The 22,587-nt window shown below is 42.5% G+C and overlaps 1 protein-coding gene across 1 annotated transcript in view; it reads right to left on the bottom strand.

Annotated features, from left to right (window-relative positions):
* LOC308282129 (protein sidekick-1-like) overlaps positions 1–22,587 on the bottom strand; it is a gene marked incomplete at both ends in the record, with an annotated part of 370,021 nt that overhangs the window by 181,560 nt on the left and 165,874 nt on the right. The window contains 2 exons of the mRNA XM_080722473.1: positions 15,647–15,794; positions 18,178–18,284. Coding sequence (XP_080578599.1) covers positions 15,647–15,794; positions 18,178–18,284 — 255 coding nt within the window. The remainder of the gene's footprint in view (positions 1–15,646; positions 15,795–18,177; positions 18,285–22,587) is intronic.

Below are 22,587 nucleotides of genomic sequence, written 5' to 3'. Positions count from 1 at the left end.
AGCTTTTGTTTCTACCAAAAATATAAATGCTTATGCCGGTCCTGAGGGCAGACATAAGCCCACACATGAAAAAAGAAAGAAAAAATAAATCCAGTGTTTGAGCAAAGCCACAACAAATTGTTCCTGACAGAATCCGGTAATGAATATTCATAGCGTGACAGGAGGGCCTGAAGTGCAGCCTTCATAATACAATTCAATCCCACTCCACCTTGACAATGAATAATATAGCTGGAAAATGCACAACAACAATTAAGAATTCTTCATTCTGTGTCTCCTTCCTCTTCACATGCGTGTTCTCTCTGTCTATTCCTCCTTCGCTCCTTTGGCCCACGCATGCATGCATGCATGACAATGCTGCTCGTTCCATTTCTTAACTGCGACCTTGTATGTACAGTCGTACACGCTTGTAACATGTAGGAGCAGATACAGATTTTAAGCACGTAGAGTAGTAGAGAAATGTCTGATGAGAGGAGCTGGGCATTGAGATTGATGAGAGACTAGGATGATCCTTTGAGTAGGTACAAAATCATGCGCTGTTACCGCCAGATTGCAACTGATCCAAAACGAAGTAATCCACAGATTACACCAGTAAGACGCCTAAGGGCGAAAAGCAAAAGGGCAAGGTCGTGCCATCTATCTTGGCCATCTGTCTTGGCCATATATGGATTCTGTTAGTATGGTTCTCCTAACAGGGCATCATCTGGTATCCCTTTTATGCTCATATATGGAGATCCCTAACAGAATCCCTTTTATGCCCATTATGGAGATCCCTGCTCTGAGTATCTGACCTCACTGTGATGTCACCTGTTTAAGCCCATATATGGAGATCCCTGCTCTGAGTATCTGACATCACTGTGATGTCACCTTTGATGTCACAGTGATGTGTCAGGGGAACCACAGTGTCAGGCGTTACCCGTCTGGACGCACGTCTAAGGACAAGCTGTGACGGTTCTGACAGTAAACTGCGACTTACAGTCGCAACTATACACAAAGATCAAATTGATTTGTCACCAATGAGCAACAGATGTAAGGATGCTGTTGGTACTTTATCCCACCTCTTCTGGATTTCCAAATTTACATACATTTTGGTATTTTAATTTCAATGTTACTCTACTGTGTTTGACATTCACATTGACACCTGACCTGACCCAGGAATAACCTGACTCCGCCAGATGGGGCGCTATTGAGTTCACAAGTTTGCTTTGCTTGGACAATCTCAGAGCTTGAAGGACTCTGCCCAGCACCCTCACTATTGTTGTTTGTTATGACAAGTTGCCATGAGATGCATTCTGACTCTGAGGCTATGGAAATCAAACTCTGGCCCTCAATTCCACTTGTGGTTGAGAGAGCTGGTGAGCATTTGACATGAAATGAAAAGACTGAGGTTTGAACTGACTGGTGGCCTTGTAAAATTCTCTGGATTATGGGGCCCAGTTTGCAGTTTGTTTCAATGATGCTGTCGGCGTCCATTAGTTACTTTCTTTTATATTGGTTGTTTTCTTTCAATTATTATATATATATATTTGGTGTGGGGGTGGGGAGGGGGGATTGTTTATTGTTGTTTGAGTAAATTTGGTTGTTGTCCTTGTCTATATGTAGACAAAAAAAATAGCTATTAAAAAAAGTCATTGAATTAGTTGAATACATTTTTCCAGTTGTTTTGACTGTTTTGAGTTTATTATAATTAAAAAAAGATCAAAACAAAAGCATTTCTGCACCAAACGGTGCCAAAATTGATTGTTTGAATACTTCATTAGTCAGAAAAGCATGGAGTTACAGTAAGACATTTTAGGCTAAAAGGGTAACACAAAAACGTCCTACAAAAGGTTACTGTCATTAAAACAGCTGCAATTTTTTTAACTGGTCTTTTTTTACTCCCACTGATATTTACCATGCAACATACTGTATGTATACTATAATAATATTGGCCTCCACTCCTTAGGGTGTTTTTTGTCACTATATTTGAACATGAAATGTGTCCTCTACATTTACCCATTCAGTAACAACTAGGAGCAGGGAGCAGCCATTGTGTGACGCTCGGGGAGCAATTAGGGGTTGAGAGTCTTGCTCAGGGACACATTACTAACCACTCAGCTATGGCAGCCCTTTATGTAGTATATATGTATATATAAACATGCACCTTGTGTATATTTCACACTGCAATGTTGATATCTAATCATTTTTCTTTTTGTCTTTCTACCTTTCTTGAAACTGCAATGAAAAAAGCCCCACAATGGAAATACGCCTTAGGGCTTCATTGTATTTTTATCCTCTGTGATATTGGTGTGTGATGTCTTCTGTTGGAAGTGTTGAAGTTCTTTTTTATCACCAAATAAATTCAATCAATCAATCAATCAATCAATCAACGATAGAGCTTGTACGCTATTATCAAGGTTAGCAAGATAGCGTTACTATGCTGTAAAAAGAAATGTCAACAAAATAAAAATAGTTTTCTTTCCTGTTAAGTGCCTCATTATCTATCAATTATCTTGACTTGACTATGAGCATTATTTACGCTGTCATAGCCACCAGCTAAACATTCTGCTCGGCTATGTCTGTGTGATGGTGCCATTTAATTTGCTATTCAGATTACAATAATAGCTTGCTTCGTGATCCAGTATAGTTGTCATCAAAGAGTCCTTCAAGCAAAATTTGAGTTACAAACGTTCGCTTTGATCGATATATTCAAAGATTTGCACACATTTTCACGACTTTTTCAAAAATAGCAGATCTACAAGCTCGCAGTGCGGCACTCGGTGCCGTACTGGGAGCTTGTATCTGCTATTTTTCACTGGTTAAAGCATTCAATAATTCTAGGCCTAAATGGGTTAAAACTAACCCTTGTCTCAGGACCATAACAAAATCACAGATGGCCATGGCTATAATTTTTCTTTACCAGGTGAAAGAAGACAAATTGCTGTTTGTCCAAATGTATTCGGATTACTGTGAAATTCTGCCTAACAAGTACTTTCTACTTTTGATACCAATAGTTTTGTATCAAGTACATTTTTAATTCTGGAGTATGTCTACATTGCAGTATCGATACTTTTACATTTTAGTTGATCTGATATGAATTCACTCAATGTGAAAGATATTTACTTCCTCTGCCTACCGGCAGCATGCATGAGAAATGTACCGCTGATCGCTCCAGTGGTGTGCGAGATTAGCCACAGACAGATTCTCTACCGGCTGCCATGCCGTAGAAGTTTAGAACATACTGGATAGGTGGTATAACTGGACAGGTGGTGATTGTAACTGTCCAAATCTGCACCTCACATAACAGTATCTGACAGCAGAGCCACAGACGGAGAGAGTGGGGGGAGACAGACGGACACAGAGAGAGAGAGAGATAGAAAGAGCCAGATTGAGAGTGAGACAGACAGACAGACAGACAGACAGACAGACAGACAGACAGACAGAAATGAAATAGATAGCCAGATAGAAGAAATGAAGAAAGTCCATCGGGCGAGGAACGTGTTCATGCAATGTGTTATTTTCCGCCACATTAAGAGACCCCTCCCCAATTCAATTATAGAATGGGGGGGCAACGACGACTGGAAAACAGAAAGTTCAAGGAGGCACCAGAGAAGAAATGCTGTAGCTCCATTTCCATTCTCCTCTATCTAAGGGTTGTCTTAATTAAAGCTTTTGAATACTTGATGTGAAATGTCATTCTGTTGCTTTCATATTATCAGAACTCACTCCAATGACTTGAATGAAAAACAAAGAAGGAATAGGCAATCAACTTTAATTTAACACGGCCTCTTTTTAAAAAGTCCATTATCTCTGTCCGGAATTAGTTTTATCCTGGTGGGACATTTTCTCAAACCAAAACACCCTATAGACTCAACAGAGACAATCAGAATGTATTAGAAGTTGGTTATTCGTTTTTCGAGAGCAAAGATGGGCCACAATGTCGTGTGTGTTGAGCCAACCGGACAAACTTTATAAGTAAAGGCAAAATCTCGATAGTCTGACGTCCCATTAGTCCGACTTAGGGTTAGGGTTAGGTTTAAGGTTAGGGTTAGGTTTAGGCAGTAGGAGCGAGATCATTTAGCGACCTACAACCGGGTCGCGACGTGGTCGGTAGTTTTCAGCGACCGGGTCGCTAAATCGAGCGACCGGGTCGCTAAATCGAGCGACCGGGTCGCTAAATCACCGACCGCGCCGCTAAATCGACCGACCCGGTCGCTAAATCTACCGACCTGCCTGCAGTTTTAGGTCGGTAGATTTAGCGACCCGGTTGGTACATCTAGTGACCCGGTCGGAAGATTTTGCGCCCCAGTCGGTCGATTTAGCGACCCGGTCGCTCGTTTTAGCGGCGCGGTCGGTGATTTAGCGACGCGGTCGGTGATTTAGCGACCCGGTCGGGAGGTTGCGTGGCAGGTTAGCCTAACTGAGCTAAGGTTACTGAGGTTAGGTTTAGGGTTAGGGTTAGGGTTAGGGTTAGTAGCCCGGTGGTCGGTGGAAGCGACCACCGGTCGGTGGATTTACCTACCCGGTCGCTGGATTAGCGTCCCGGTCGGTGGAATTAGCGTCCCGGTTGGTGGAATTAGCGACCCGGTCGGTGGTTTTAGCGTCCCGGTCGGTGGTTTTAGCGTCCCGGTCGGTCGATTTAGCGACCCGGTCGGTGTTTTAGCGTCCCGGTCGGTGGTTTTAGCGTCCCGGTCGGTGGTTCTAGCGTCCCGGTCGGTGGTTTTACCGTCCCAGTCGGTCGATTTAGCGACCCGGTCGCTGAAAACTACCGACCACGTCGCGACCCGGTTGTAGGTCGCTAAATGATCTCGCCCTCTCTCGGTTTAGGGTTAGGTTTAGGCATAGTCTTACTGAGGTTAGGGTTAGGGTTAAAGGATAACTCCAGACTAAATAACATCTAGGCTAATTTTCCTACGTATATTGAAGCCTATCACTTTTACACTATTTGTTGCGGTCAAAGGTGATATTGATATATTATTAGTTGTCATTACACACGCATCCATGCCTTCATTGTCCCACCGTGATTGGTCAGTACAGTCACTTTGATTGGCACTTGTGCCGAATGCTCACCCCAAAACATGATTTATGAGACTGTGGCGGCTTGTGTGGGACAACCAAGGCGTGCTTGTAATGACAACTAGTAACACATTCATGGAGAAAAAGAAATCACCTTTGACCACGACAAATAGTGTAAAAGCGATATGCTATGAGGGCTGCTGGGTTCTGCTGGGGAAACTGGACGACAGGGTCAATTCTGCCTAATAGACCCCATGGACAGTCATTTGAGATCAATATATAAGTTGGAAAATGAACCTAGATGTTATTTAGTTCAGAGTTGTCCTTATTTAGTTCGGAGTTGTCCTCTAAGATTAGGGTTAGGTATCGTCGGACTAATGGGACGTTGGAAACAAAGCTACGCACTCATACGTAAATATGTTTAGGTACACATTTACAGTAATAAGGCTTGCCGCTGGCACCTGGCCGGCAGCTAGTGCGTCGACCACAAAAGCCTAAATGCAACATCGCCAGTTTGATTGTGGCTGGGGACCTATTTCACCCCCTCTCTCTCTCTGTCCTACTGTCTCTCTAAAGTCTAGGATAACACATTTAGCTAAGACCAATTCATTCCATTACTGCTGGGTTATGGCCAGAAAGACACACAGCAACTGAAGTGGTGCTGTATCGGACTGGTGAGTTTAGCTTGTTTGTCAAGATTTTGGCTGAGATGGGAGCTACTTGGCTAACTATAATAGCTTAATTAGTGCGATGATGTACCACCTACAGACCAGGATACACTAGTGGGCCTTAGCAATGTGTTTAGCTCTATTCTTTTTATTTTAAAAACAGGAGAGCAAGATTGTAAGATCAAAACCCCTAAACTAGACGGTCTGCCTGTGTTCCTTTTATGACCACAGATCTCTATAATGTGTCTGTCCTCCTCCCTTTAATGCCTATATGGAGATCCCTGATGTTATAATCAGTATATGACCATAAATGGGCATGCCCATAACTGGGCATATGGTGGGATCGGTGGTTCTGGACAGTCTTTGCATTTTACAATTAAGGCATTTAGCAGACGCTATTAATCCAGAGCGACTTACGATAGATAGCAAGGTAATACATCAATACATCAACATTAATACATCAAATGGATAGAAATGGTAATCGATGAAGAAGAAAAACGAAGGTAGACCAAGCACCTGTTCAGTAAAAACGTTATAAAATCTTTGACCGCTAAACGTCTATGGAGAATGTGTGGAGAATGTCTGAAGAGTGCAAATTGACTGAAATACGGACTGACTAAAAGTAATCAAATGGCAAGTGTGAGGAATTCGACAGGTGTCGGGAATTAGTCAAATCAAGCTTAGGCTGAGGTTGCCATGGCAATCAATTGGCTCATTTGGGCAATGGGCAGCCATTTCCTTTTCTGGTGGTTCTGTACAACTGCCCATCCGACAGACTCGACGTTCGACTCGACTGCACTCCCCCCGGGCGCCTGCGACTCATGTGTCGATTTTGACACCGAATAGTTCATGAGATACGTGAACTAAAGACTTACGTACGTACATACAGAGATTCCGCACGTTTGTTGTAAAATACTGTAGCCATGTGGCTTTTTACATTGCGTCTTTAAGTACTTCCAGGGTACCTAAATCACATCATTGATAAAGAATCACACCCAGTGGATCAAACGATTACGTTCCAAACAGATCAGATTTTAAACTATTGGCTTAAAGGAGCTATAGTCAACTTTTTCATTGTAGGGCCGACACTTTGTTTACATCCTAGTCTATAGATTAGAATGTAAACAAAGTGTCGGTCTGACAATGGCCAAAATTATTATTTTATCATTATGTTACGCTTTTTGTGGTCATTTTTTAATAGAAACACATATATGAAGCTTATTTTTTTATAAAATATTTTCAAAACATTATTTTAATATTAGCATCCGTTTTTCAAGAAAAAGTTCACTATAGCTCCTTTAAACTATTAACTTTTCCCAGCATTTATATCCACTGTCCTGCTGTCCATCCAGCTATCCATCTTCAACTGCCTATCCGGTATTGGGTCGCGGGGGTAACAGTTCCAACTGAGACTTCCAGAGTTCCTTATCCTGAGCAACTTCCTCCACTCCCTCTGGGAGTATAAAGTACCTGTCCTTACCTGCATTTTGCCCGCTCTGACTCAACCCCTCGCCTCATCTCTCAGTCGCTCTCATGTGTTCACTTAGGTGTCCATGCAGTGAGTGTCTCTGCAACATGACAGCAGAGCGTTCAAACAACAGACTTCTCTTTTTTCAAAGTGCCGTCTTTAGACTGTCCTCCATGTCCTTTCCCTCGCTCTCTCTGAATGCATCTTTTCTCTCGTGATCTTTCCTTCGCTTGCCCACACACTCAGAGACACAACATCTGCTCGCAAAGTTCACTCAGCGAGCAACTTCCGCTCAGTTTGCTCTTGTGAGCTATGTGAGCGTGCGTGTACTGTAAGTCGAGGTAATTAATCACTCGTTCTGTTAGTGCCGTTTGACAAAATCAAAATGAATGCAAGTTGCCAGCGGGTGCACACACACACACACACATATTATGCAGCTCATCTATGGCAGATGGCTGGTTAGACCCAGGTCTATCAGGAACGAGGAATATTTCCCACAAGGCCCATTCCCGAAAATGACCACCTGTGACATCATCAGCAGTCCCTCTCTCCTCCCTGAACCACATCTATACAGTCTGGTACATTCACCTCACCGCCACATGATGCCTCTGCACAGATCACTCTATCTTTATTTGATCAATCAGGCCCTCAGCCGTGTGCTGATGGACAAAGGACGGGAGAAAGAAAGAAAAAAAGATGAGGCACAGGTCTCTCGTTCGCCTCCTCCTCTTCTCCTCTCTCCCCTCTCCTGTCCTGTGGATGCCAGAGGGTAGCAAGCTATCATTTCACATCCATCTGCTCTGAGCCTCAGAGCTTAATTAGCAGCAGCAGCTCTCCATTTCTGGGACCTGGTCTGCGAGGTTTCATCAAAAATACCAAAAAAAAAAAGCAAAATCCAGCCGTCTCTCTCTCTCCCTCTCTTGCACGCACGTACGCATGCACGCACGCACACATCAAAATCTAGCCGTTTCTCTCTCCCTCTCTCGTACATCACACGCACGCACGCATGCACACATCAAAATATAGCAGTCTCTCTCTCCCTCTCGCATCAAAATCCAGCAGTCTGGGACAGCTGGATAGAAAAAGAACCTCCGATACATCAGAACTTCAGAGCACAAGGAAATAAAGGCAAGACGTTTTGGGGAAGGCAGGGCGGAGGCTGGGATGGGTGGTGTCAGGAGGCGAACAGATAGAAGGGATAGGAGGGTGGTGGTGGTTGGGGGGACAAGATTAGATTAGAGCAGGGTGTGTTGAAGTGACAGCTTGTGAGGACTCTGCTGGCCGCTATGCTGAGAGCTGGGGAGTCTGGGGATATTGCCACACGGACAGATACTAGACAGGCAGAATTAGAGAGAGAGAGAGAGAGAGAGAGAGAGAGAGAGAGAGAGAGAGAGAGAGAGAGAGAGAGAGAGAGAGGGAGAGAGAGTTGCAAAAGTAACAGTAGGCTATTTGCATTGATCTAACTACATCGATATGAAAACATTAACTACTACTTCTAGTGTGACTTGTGTGGATCTAAAATCCTTTCGCGATGCAAAAAAATTATTGTATTGATAATAAGAACTTGTGCCTTGTATTTAGCAACGTTAAAACAAGGAAAGGGGGTTTAATGAATTCAGGCTGATATGTTCCATATCGCTACAGTTCATTCAGATCGGCTATTTACAAAATGAGCTTGCCGAACTGCAAGCTCACAATGGGTCGCATTGTGAGCTTGTAGATCAGCCATTTTCAAATGGCCGAAATGTATATAGGGCGTAAGTGGTTAATGTATGTTTTGTAAATAATAAATAATCAAAATCTACAAAGTAACTAGTAACTCACATTTTCAAATAATTGAAGTTAAGTAAAAGTACAATATTTACCCCTGGGAAGTAGTGGAGGAGAAGTAAAATTACTGAAAATTGGAAATGCTCAATTAAAGTACAAATACCTCAAAATTGTACTTAAGTAAATGTACTTGTACTTAGTTACTTTACACCAGTGTTTCTCAACCACTGTGCCTGGGGACCTTTGGTGTACCCCTGAGAAGGGTCAAGTGTGCCCCTTGAAACTGAATTGAAAGCCAGTATTGTATTTATCATTTTAAAAATGATTTAAACAAGTGAAAACAGCCGATCTACAAGCACACAACGTGCAAGTAGATCGGCTGTTTTCACTACTGTTGTTCGACAGCCTTGTAGGATGAAGCAGGGCTTTACTTTGCGAAGAAACATACAAATTTGAAACTTGGAGATAGAAAGTTTCTTCCTGACAGTGACAATATTTACACCCCCGTATTATGTTGGTGTGCCCATGGATTCTTGGGACATGAAAAGTGTGCCTATGTAGAAAAAAGGTTGAGAAACACTGCTTTACACCACTGTATGGAAGCAATGAACCAAGGCCATTTTCCACATGAGGTGTCTGACTATAGTGATGATGATCCCATCCCTAGTCAGCAGGGAAGAGACCAGTCATGTGCAAGTCAGCAATGCGTGCACCCTTTTTGTGTTGCTCCAAATTCAACACGGTGAGAACTCCATAGTACAACTGTTCAACTGTGTCGCTCGTCTATAAGAAAAACACTTCACGCCGCAACGCCTTGACAGCTTGTAGGTCAGTGTATTTGGCAAGGGAGTCACTCGCACAAAAGATCCGTTGAACGTGAATGAAATGTTCTCATGTGAAAATGGGAAGGAAAAAGTTACAAAGTTCAACGTCACTGGATCAAATAATAGGATAGCATTGCAGGGCATTAAGCCTATTCTACTGAACAACTGCTCAAACAGTAGTAGGCTACTTGACGGAAAACGCACTGTGGAAATACATCCATAGTTAATTAATGTATCACTAAAAGACGAATCCTGCAATATTTCACAACTATAGAATGTTTGGCTAAAAGGTTACTGAATCCATTTAAAACCATTGAAATGAACAGGTATCAACCATGTATCGTATCATCAGCCATGTATCGTGATGTGTATAATATCATTGTTTAATTGTATTGTTACAACACTAATATGCAATGTTAAAATGTTTAGACATTTCCTTATTCTAGTAGGCCTATATTTTACTTGCACTTACATTTCTTATAGTCCAGGTGATAATGTGCATATAATATAATAATATGGAGTTTTATTGGCAATAAAGTCCCTTTGAAATTGAATTGAGAGAGAGCAGGTTTGGGGACTGAGGGAAGGATGCGTATCCGATCAATAAACTTCATAAACCACATCATCAGCTCAGCCTCCATGAAGACAGCCAAATACCAGGCACCATCTGGCCTTGTCCCCCTAGACCCTGGATCAGCCAGTGTGACCTCATATCCAAACACACACACACACACACTAACACACACACACACACACGTGCGCGCGCGCGCGCTCGCAGATAGGCGTGTGTGTTCACTCGCACATGAGTGAATGCACACAGACACACTCAAGCTAGAAAGCAGTTACCGACATTGGTCCGGGGAAATCGAGTGTAGGAGTGTGTGTGTGTGTGTGTGTGTGTGTGTGTGTGTGTGTGTGTGTGTGTGTGTGTGTGTGTGTGTGTGTGTGTGTGTGTGTGTGTGTGTGTGTGTGTGTGTGTGTGTGTGTGTGTGTGTGTGGCTAATTAGTTTACTCTGGAACAGAATGGAATGACAATGAGACTGCAGAGGGGAAAAAAATGGCAAAGTATTGTAATTGAGCTGCAGTTGAAACTGAAAGAGCATAATCATAACAACAGTAAGCAATAACTGCAGGGCAGTAATCAAAACTAATACAATCATAACAAAAAAAAGCAAAAACTAAAAACTATACAAAATGATCTGTGTTTACACCTACTTGTGGCATTAAATACTTTATTATCGTCTCTTACAATTGTCTGTAGCACGCCTACAATTCACAGTGGCATATAATAGAACTGCCAGACAGATATTTTCAACCATGCTTGAACTGTAGACGGTCACAGCAGGTGGGACATTGTGAAACAATGAGCCAAGCAGAAACAACACAATTCATTTTAGCACCGTGCTTTTTCTCTCTCCTTTACTTGGCTGATGGTTTGTCGAGATGTGTGTGGAAAACAATATTCATAAAAGAAAGGAAAATAAGAAGTGACAATACATGTTCGAAAACACAAGCAACGAGCAACCCGCCTCCATCCATTACTCCACCTTGTAAAGTCTCAATCGCCTGGAGTTGAGAAGGAAGGAGGTTAATCTGCAATGCCTCCACCAGCGTCTAGTCACTCCAGGCGGGAGTGACTAGACATTAAAAGCTACGTTAAATGTTAACGAGTCTAATCGCCAAAATCTTTTATTCAATAAAACTTTTCGTTTGCAACAACTTGATCTCTCCTTCATTGAAATTACTTTTATAGTCAGCTAGCTTACTGTTATTATAATGAAAGGAAATGTTGGCTCTTGCTGTTGTTTTCTTTATTACATTTTTATCTTCAATCTGTTCAGAAGCATTATGGGAGGAACAGTAGTTGCTGCAGAGCAGGTTTGTAGGCAAGTCATTATAAGTTAGACCACAGTGGTTTGGCAGGTTTATTCCCTAGACTCATACAAAGTAAACATCAAATAACTGTGTCAATAAATGTTGAACAACGAAAGTGAATTAGTCAATTATATATTCCATTTATTTATGTTAATGTATTTCCAGTAATCAATTGGCCAATGGAATATTCAACAGATTGATCATCGTTTGTCTTGGTCCTACAGTATTTGACAGATAGGTGGACACCAGGCAGAGACAGACATAGGGACAGACAGACCGATGCTGCACAGTTGCAAAGTAGTGGTTGATAGAGACAGGAAGAAGAGAGAGAGAGAGAGAGAGAGAGAGAGAGAGAGAGAGAGATGTGAAGTGAAGTGAAGTGAAGTGAAACGCTCTTGAGATGAGGTGCGTGCGTGCGTGCGTGCGTGCGTGCGTGCGTGCGTGCGTGCGTGCGTGCGTGCGTGGCCCAAGTGGGAGAGTGTTTTCTGCTGGTGATTCAGTCCGAGTGTATCAAAGGGTGCGTGCGTGCGTGCGACCACCCGCCCAAGTGGGAGAGTGTTTTCTGCTGGTGATTCAGTCCGAGTGTATCAAAGGGTGCGTTCGGAAATGCGCACCGGGTGTGGTTAGGGTTAGGGGTAAGGGTTAGGTTTAGGCATAGTTTTACTGAGGTTAAGGTTAGAATTAGGGTTAGGTTTATGCACTCACTACACTGCGCACACACCAGGTGCGCATTTCCGAACGCACCCTTTGATACGCTCGGACTGAAACCCCAGCAGAAAACACTCTCCCCAAGTACTGTAGCTATATGGAGGAAGAGAAAAAATTGCAAGAACATTGCATTGGTTTTGATTGGCTCATTATCTCACTACACTTTCCTTCAGTTCGACAACTCTTGTAAACACAGTTAGGATTATTCTCCTTCAGGTTATGCTTACATTCTTTCAGTTACAACTCTTGTAAAGGAGTAGTTCACCCAAAAAGGTACTTATCAATATTATCTATCAATTGCACACCCCATGAAGCCTTGAATCCATGGAGTTTTTGTTTGTTTGTAACATTCCTAAGCCAATAATTTGACAACTGGCAGAGTCTCCTATTGACTGATGACCCGGTCATCATTATTGTCTCAGGAATGCGTCAAAAACAAACTAACAAAGAAATCCACGAATTCAAGGCTCCATGGGTTGTGTAAAATAAATAATTTTTGGATTGAACTACTCCTATAAGGGCACAGTCGTGTTTACTTTAGTTTTATTGCAATTCCTCCAGAAACAGAGAGAACAATGTGATGAAAACAAAATGACTTGGAACAAGTAATAACTTGGAAGAGAAGAAGGGAAGTGGCAGACACTGGAGGAGGTGCGAAGAAGACACGAAAGGTGGGAGAAGAGGAGGAGGAGGAGGTGTAAATTAGTCTGAAGATTTTGCATGAGGACTTTTTTGAGGACCTTTTTGCACTTTGTTTTTTGGTACTGTCTGCATCCAAACCCAACTATCAAACAACCCCCACAATGCAGATCCCTTCAGATCATACAATGTCATAAAGTGACTTTTGTGACAGTTCTAATGAAGGGGAAGAAGCCCTGTTCATGTGTTGTTCAGTGAACCAGACCCAGGTCATCTATAATAGCAGGGGTTTTCAAAGTGGGTGACAGGGCACCCATTGGGTGCTGTGATGCCAGTCCAGGGGTGCCGCGAGATAATTTGATAATATTTGGAATTCATCAATATCACTACATCAATATCACTTCACTATGCTTAGTAAAACAGACCTGATTTGCACTGTACTTGATGAGTTCTTTTTCCATCTATGACAACTCTCTTCACCAAAAATAGCAGATCTACAAGCTCACGTAAATTACGTAATCACGTAAATTACGTCAAGCTCACAACGTGTCACGTTGTGACGCGTTGTGAGCTTGACGTAATTTACGCATCCTACCTGGGTCATTTCCCCCCCATTCAGATTTCCCATAGACTTGTTTAATATCGCGTCAAATAAGAACTGTGTTCCAAAAAACAAACAAATGATCCCGGCGTTTTAACTGATATGGATATGAATCACCAACTGACAGCGAGAAAACGCTAACGTTAGCACCGAAATGCATAACATTTTCGCCAGAGACGGACTGCATCAGAAATGAGTGACTGACTGACTTTCATAAACGATACAGAGCCACCTCCCTGAACAAAAGCGCCAGGACAATTTGTTCATTTATGGACCACAATTATTAGACGACTTTAAGATGAATGTTATTCTCCATAGAGAAATGACTTCCGTGACCCTGGGCATGAACGAGTGACGTTAGGACTTAAGGTCCTCAATTCACATCAGGCCTTCATTAAAAAGACAATGTTAATGGTGAGGTATTGTCAGGATGAATTATAGTCAAAGAGGAATGAAGGATCTCTATCCCATAGCGAGACAGGAGGAGTCAGTCTAATGCAGAGGGATGAAGCGCTGACTCAAGCATATTGACGTGCAGGTGCAGTAATGTACTTGGATAATTGTGGTCCAGCGTCTTTAACACTCAAATACCTGGAACGTGCCCGAGTCGCGTTAGATTTGAACCACTTTCAACTATTATTTTATGCTTTAACTGTTGAAAAATAGCAGATATACAAGCTCACAGCGCGGCACCAAGTGCCGCACTGCAAGCTTGTAGATCTGCTATTTTTGAAAAATCGTGAAAACATGTCCAAGTCTTTGAATATCTTTGACCCGATCTTTGACCCGACTTCTAAATCTTTCCTCTAAATCAGTGGTACTTTTTCATGTCAAGGACCCCCCAAATGAAATTTATTTGGGCGCAGACCCCCATATCAAAATATGTTGTTCCAGGGACCCCCCAGAAGCAGAGATTTGAGTTACAAAAGTCTGCTTTGAAAAATATATATTGAAAAATGTGCACACATTTTCACGATTTTTCAAAAATAGCAGATCTACAAGCTCGCAGCGCGGCACTCTTTCCGACTTCATTCAATGCAAGAAAGTTGAGCTCAATATGACAAAACAGCTCACACATACAGTGACCTTTTCTCCAAGGCAGCCATTGTAAGCAGCCACCATTAAAAAGGTGTGGAAAGATTTGCCCATTTCCCCCTAGTCATGTGTGCAGCGCAGTGACAAGGCCCTTACAGTTTCCTTCTTGAGGAACAATTATCACAAATAGCGAGCAGTCGCCGAGCATAATAGAGAGAGAGAAATGACAGTAATAAAATGGCTCTTTGTACAACACTGAGCAAAATTCCAACAATAATTCTGAACCAAAATCGATGCGCGTTTTTAACTCGCCCCGATCAATACTTTAACAATCTATGCAGTGTAAAATAATGAACAGTGTGTTTGTACTACAGCCTGCCCCTTCCCTGCTCTGTCACAACGGCTGTGTTATTAAGTTATGTGGAACTGGAACCGGATTCAAACGAACATTGACGGGAGAGCTGATAGCAGCACAGAAGAAAATATGCACATGCTATCAAACTTAGCAGGACAATAATGTCAAACTAATCCCTTGTCAAATGCAACAAGCACAATGTACCATGACGTCTGCTCCAGTATATATGCTACTTACTCACTTTGTAGGCTACTGTAGATTACAGAGGTGAAGCCGATTTGAGTCACCGAAAAGTAATTTATTTTCCCTTTGGAAAATGACCTTTTGATAATAACCTATTGAACTATTATCTATAAAAAGAAAACGGGACATTTCTTGGAAGCCTAAATATTTAGAATAAATGGTAGGTACTGTAGGGGTCTATAATAGAAGGCCTGAGCTTCCAAAGCATGTTACGTTTTCTTTATGCTACAGTCTGTGATCATCAATTTAAATGGTAATAAGGTGGGCAAAATAAGCTTCGGCTCCAATCCATATCTTTTCTGCCAAAAGTCATCTTGTTAACTTAATTGAGCTTCATGTAAAACATAATAATCATGACTGTGTGTGTGTGTGTGTGTGTGTGTGTGTGTGTGTGTGTGTGTGTGTGTGTGTGTGTGTGTGTGTGTGCGCGCGTGCGTGCGTGCGTGCGTGTGTGTGTGTGTAACTCACACTCGGTTGCCGGGGATGATCTTGTGTCCGTCTCTGTACCATGTTACCAGGGGTCGCGGGAAGGAGGCAAGCGGGGGAAGGCTGATGACGGCTGCTCTACCCTGAGTAACCGTCTTTCTCTGCTCCTCAGACGAGAAGTTCCCCAGGACTGAGAGAGAGAGAGAGAGAGAGAAAGAGAACTGCTTATACAGTAGTCCAGACGTTTAGCATACCAGTAAGTATCTTTAAACCTACAGTAGTGCATCCTTGTAAGCATCCTAGTGAGTGCTTAAAACGTCTTTAAGTTAAGTGCATCCTCGTAAACATACTTAATCCTACTGTAGTGCATCCTCGTGAGCATACTTAAACCCATCCTGTTCCTCACCATCCTTGTAAGCATACTTAAACCTGCTGTAGCGCAGCCTTGCAAGCATACTTAAAATGACTGTAGTGCATCCTCATAAGCATACTTAAACCTAGCCTGGAAACCAGCCTGCAATGCTACACAGTACGTTAGGTGGATTTTGTTTTGTCATTTCCCTTTGAAGTGACAAAACAAACAAATGTAGCATAGCAGGCTAGATCCCAGGATAACTTAAACCTGCTGTAGCATATCCTCGTAAGCATACTTAAACCTAGTCTGAGATGCTTGTATACGCACCCTTAGTGCATCCTGGTGGCCTGGTGAAATGTCTTTTTTTTTGCTCATTTTATCTTGAGGTTTCAGTCTGAAGCCGTGTCTCAATCAGAATGTCCTGTTCCCTCAGGATAAAGGAACGATGGATTCTCACTCCACTGCAGCTGTGCAGCACAATGACTAGTGTTTGCGTAGCCTGTTGCTCACGCAGGCCAAGGGAAAGGGGGACGGCCAGTGCAAAGCATTTTTGTTATAAGGTTGCTTATTTCTAACCTAAAATGTTTTCAGATACATATTTTAGTGTGCTGATTAACTTTAAAACGAGAAATACACCGTCTGGAGGTCATCTTGAGTGAGATTCAAAACAGAGCAACTGTAATTAAAATCAGGTGTGTTTGGAGGAACGTGCAGCTATGAGAATAGCACAGGCGAATGAAATCACGATTCATATAAGGGTCTGCCTATGTCATCACGCGGTACGATTGACAGTTTCAACTAATTAAGATTGGCCTTTTAGTGACTTTTGACATAAGAATATACACTACCGATACATGCTCTAAAATGTGTGAAAAGTGTATTTTGGATTTCGCCACATCTTAATAAACCTTAATAAAGCATCCTTGGAAGCATCCTTACAGCAATGAAATCAGTGAAGGGGTAAAAACATCCTGCCCGCTACGCTGTTAGACATCAGTCTGGCAATGTTTTATTCATGGCACCATGAGGAGGCTCTATGGAGGGTCTGGGAGCGTCAACTTCATCTGATGTGAGGCCGTAGAAAGAAAAATCTATCGCTGTTTTACATCACATTTTGTGGGAAAACACTGTCAGGGCAACCGTTACGTACTTTGAAGACACAAAGTTCAGTGTGTTGTGCTCATGAATATGTTGCTCCAGCCGTACCAGAGTTTAAAAGGAGAACTGGTGATTGCCAATTAGCAGCAGTTGAAGGGTTTTAAATGTCGCTGTGTGCGCTTATGAACGTGCGTGTTTGTGTGTGCGTGCACATGTTTGCACACGTGCGTTGGTGTGTGTATGTGTGGTGGGCTTGGCGTGCAAAATAGCTAAGGTCCTCCTTTCTTTCTTCTTTGGTTATGCTATGTTCTGCTAACTGAATCCACCAATCCTTGTTTCTGCCAGCTCAACCAATCACAGCGACTTTAGCACGTGCATACCACACGTCGTCAACACTACCCCGTCACAGGCTCACAGCCAGAGCAGAGCAGCGAGCAAGAGGACACTGACACTGTGTCTGGTCTGCGACTCTCATTTCCCGGTCACAGACATTTGAAAGTTGGCTTGTGTCTCTTCCAAACTACTGGTGGTTCCTTCGCTGCCGAAGTACGTCTAATGTACGTCCCACGTCCTCCTACTATGGATGCAGCAAAGCCAGGATGGTACGCGTTCCCCCGAACCTACTTTGACATGCCCCCAGTTGAAAACGGTTATGAAAGAATGTAACCCCGGTTATTTGATTCATGAGCGAGATGTCTTGCCTATGAAAAATAAACCACTATACCATTGTAGAGATAAATGGTGTATGTGGTAAATCATTTGCGAGCTAATAATAATGCGGATGCATCCAGCTTCGTTTACAACAAAAATATTATTCAAGTTTGAGTTATGCGATTAACCGCACGATTAATTACACAAATCATGCGATTAATCGCGATTATGATTTTTAATCGTTGGACAGCACAAATGTTACGCTATGTTTACTGTAATCAGGGCAAAGACAGCTTGCTCTGACCCTCCTGAATAAACAGAACAACAACTAATTCCCCAGGGGTGTGTGTCAAGGGTGTGTGTGTGTGTGTGTGTGTGTGTGTGTGTGTGTGTGTGTGTGTGTGTGTGTGTGTGTGTGTGTGTGTGTGTGTGTGTGTGTGTGTGTGTGCGCGCGCGTGCTCGTACTTACAGGCCACCTGCACCTCTGTTCTCCTGTGTATGAAGCCACCCATCCTGTTCCTCACCATGCATTGATAAACACCTGAATCTGTCCTGCTTAGCACTGGAATAGGCAACCTGCAGACAGACAGACAGACAGACAGACAGACAGACAGACAGACAGACAGACAGACAGACAGACAGACAGACTGTGAGAGTTGCTTTCATCAAGAGCAATAAATTGGCTGTCAACAATATGATGTAGACAAGATCTGACTGAGTACTGTACACAGTATATGGGCACGTTGGAAGTGATGTTTGGAGAGGGATGAGACAGAAGGGAAGGCGGAGGAGGGTGTGTGTGTGTGTGTGTGTGTGTGTGTGTGTGTGTGTGTGTGTGTGTGTGCGCGTGCGTGCGTGCGTGCGTGCGTGCGCGTGCGTGCGTGCATGCGTGCGTGCGTGTGTGTTGACCTTGCTCCGAGAATGGAATTGGACTATGGTTGTCAGTTCTGTCAACAGAAGGGAAGGCGGTGGGGTGTGTCTGTGTGTGTGTGTGTGTGTGTGTGTGTGTGTGTGTGTGTGTGTGTGTGTGTGTGTGTGTGTGTGTCCTATGCCAGGCTCCCCATTAGAGATGCACAACCCATTAAAACCCCATTAAACCCAACTTGGAAACACATACACACGCATGTGCCATGTGTACACACACACACACACACACACACACACACACACACACGCAGGAATACACTAAAACTGGACATCGCTTTGGGGCTCATTACCAATACGAGGACAGCCAAGTATTAAACTGCCAGGCTGCCAATATATTCTGCCAACACACGCACGCACACACACACACACACACACACACACACACACACACACACACACACACACACACACACACACACACACACACACACACACACACACACACACACACACACACACACACACACAGATCTTCAATTGGATTTCATAAATGCCATTATCATACAGCAGCTCTCATGCACAAACAGATACTGATATTGGAGTGTTGTCGGTGTGTGCGTGACGTGAATGCGCTGCGCACAACACCGTCGCAAATGTAATCTCGAGCACATTCTCTGGCTGTCTTGTTTTCAACATTTTAAAAAGGGTGTTTTGCCTTGAACCTCCGTCTTAACAGAAATATTCAACAAAAAGCCAATCAATAGGATGATTTCTCAACCCATTACACTGAGCCTCAGAGCCCGGCTAGGCTCACAGCAGGCAGATTCTGCAGCAGGAACACTAGCACGCCTCTCAGCTGGACAGTGTCCGTAACAAACGGGTTACGTTTCGTTCTCGGCACGCCGCCTCTGTTGAGATGCAGCGATGGAAGAAGTATAGGGGTGTAACGATATAGTAACTGAATCGAAAAATCGATTTTAATTTGCAATGACCTATATTGATAAGCAAAAGCAAAATATCGTACCGTTTGGCTTTGTATGGTATCGTATCATTTAACAATGCAGATAATCGGTATCGAATAGTTTTGCAATGCAAATAATCGATTGTATGGAAACTTAGAGGCACTATGTGCCTTGTATTTAGCAATTTTAAGATGGAAAATGAAAAAGAGGGGTGTAATTACTTTTCCATTCCATATACAGTAGCTACTCTTGGTCTATCGATAAATGTGTGTAATCTCTGTGTTCATGTCAAGGTGCGGGTTTGTCCTTTATGTGTTAATATATAATGTCCATGTATTTGCTAGAGAATCATAGTGTTTACTTATTTATATCCTTAATACGTTTTTCCCTTAAAAATTCTGCACTATTGACACGTTTCACAGTTTTCATTTCTTTGCTAAATAGTTACTATATCGATTTTAAACCATTGAATCGAATCGCATCGTATCACCATGAATTAACCAATATCGTCCATGTATTGTATTGTCAACCATGTATCGTGATGCGTATCGTATCGCTATTAAATGTATCGTTACACCCCTAAAGAAGTACTCACATGTTTTACTTATGTAAAAATATCAATACTGCAATGTAGAAATACTCTGTTACGAGTGGAAGTCCCGTATTCAGAATGTACTTGAGTAAAAGCACAAAGGTCCCATTTCACAAGTTCAAACTGTATTAAAAATCTAGTGAAAATAGTCCATCCACAAGCTCACAATGTCTCACATCGAGACGCATTGTGAGCTTGTAGATCGGCTATTTTCAAATGGCCGAAATCTATATACTGAAGTGGTTATGTATGTTTTGTAATAATAATGAAACGTTATCAAATAATTGTAGTGGAGTAAAAAGTACAATATTTGCTTCTGAGATGTAGTGGAGTGTAGATGTGAAAGTATTGAAAACTGGAAATACTCCAGCAATGTAAAAATGCCTCAAAATTAAATTGTACACATGTACAGTAGCCTACTTGAGTAAATGTACTGTGTTATTTTCCACCACCACCACAGCGGAGGAGGAGTCAGACAGAGTCAACAGGAATAAAACTCCAGTTTGCACATGAAACCCCAGCAGGAGTTCAAACCAAACACAAGAACAAAACAGCTGCTCTACGGTCTTTTTAGCTAATTGAATGATTAAAAATGAAATGTGCTGTGGGTGGAATATAAATCCACCATTATGCAATGTTGTTGGGTAGAGTATTAACTTAACCTGATTTTTTTTCCCAAATACCCTATGAGAGAAAATGTGACGATCCTTGTCAAATCTTTTCCCTCTGAGTGTGCGTGTGCGTGTGTGTGTGTGTGTGTGTGTGTGTGTGTGTGTGTGTGTGTGTGTGTGTGCGTGTGCGTGTACGTCAGGTCAAGCAGAATGCTGTACATTTAACGCCATTGTATAATCATTACTGCTTCTTAGCGTTGGCAAGACCAGAGATTTCTCTCTCTTTATTTATTTATTTTTTCATGTACTGTATTTATTTTTGATGAAAGCAGGCTCACTGGAACAGCCCTGGGAGTTTAGATGAAGGAGCTACGGTACTACAGTACGATAAGGATCCTGTGAAAAAACACTCTGGGAAGGAGGTTCAGAGTTCAGACATCAACAACACTCAGCTCAACAAACTGAAACACCCATGTGTGTTGGCAGACAAAGCCTGATGAGCTTCACAAACAAGGAGATGAGATTTAAACGCATTTTGATGGACTATTCATGTGGCCACTTAGCCCATCAAAAGGACATAACAACCATTTTAACAGCCAATCAAAAAGGACATTTTAACACCACTTCTAACCAAAACAAATGGCACGCGTTCTTATTTTTTTCTCCTCAATTTAGTAGTTATACCAATTGATTCCTCCTAATTCTCCCCAATTTAGTTGTTTGTTGTGCCAATTAATTCGTAGAGCCTTTGTCCTACTCCTCCTGCCCAACACTGACTCTCTGCTGACAGGTGCCGCCCTCCCTGCCCGGCTTCCCTCCCTTAACACAGGCCAGTTGCGTTCATGCAGACGCTCGACAAAGCCAGACGCACCACGGTGGATTAAATAATAATAATAATAATAGATACCTATTTCCTCCTGTAAGGGAAATTTAGTATTTTCAGCCCAACCCTGCTGATTCGCTGCCCACAAGGAGCGCGTGCACAATTAGGTGTTAAGAGTCTTGCGCAGGGACACACATAGACATTGCTACCCTGGCCTGGAATCGAACCTGGGGCAACCAGGGGTTCTGGTTCCCCAGGCAGGCTCCCTAACCATTCAGCTATGCCACCCTTATTCGAACCCACAACCTCTGCGGTTGTGGGCAGGCACTTTACCACTGCCGAGCACTTGTTAAAAATAGATAAATAAAACCATGGCATGTTCTGTTGTTTTATCTCACCAAATACTTTACAGTAAATTCATACTATACTGTACATTGCATCGATTAACTCAGTCATTGTGTGTTCATGGGGATTTTTTTAAAATCGATAGCTAAATCTCTATGAATAAACAAAACCTTCTGCCCCGTCTTGGCAAACATTTCCTCCATGCTATCTTTAATACTGTATGTCAATATTTGTATTAGTATGTCTATCCAGGTACTCAGCTAACAATTACTGTACGTTTAGCTTTTGTTCCATGATGCTTTTATCCGCACAAAGTACTAGAGCCATGCCCTCTTGTTTTTGTTCTTCTATTCATGTCAATGAACGAGGGAGGGAGGGAGAGACAGAAAGGGAGGGATAGAGGAGAATCAGGAGATTATTACAGAATGAACCTGGCCAATGCTGGGTACCGAAAACCTGAAGATTCAAGACACTGATCGATGCATGGCTTTATGCAGTGGTGGACAAAGTACTCACTTTTTGTACTGAAGTAAAATTATCAATACCGCAATACACTATTTCAAGTAAAAGTCTGGAATTCAGAATTTACTTGAGTAAAAGTACAAAATGTATCAAAATGTACTTAAAGTACCAAAAGTAGAAAGTACCCACTACGCAGATTGACCCCCTTTTATTTATT

The sequence above is a fragment of the Nannobrachium achirus genome, assembly GCF_963921795.1.
Source record: "Nannobrachium achirus genome assembly, chromosome: 3".
Lineage (NCBI taxonomy): Eukaryota > Metazoa > Chordata > Actinopteri > Myctophiformes > Myctophidae > Nannobrachium > Nannobrachium achirus.
This window is presented reverse-complemented; position numbering and strand designations above follow the sequence as displayed.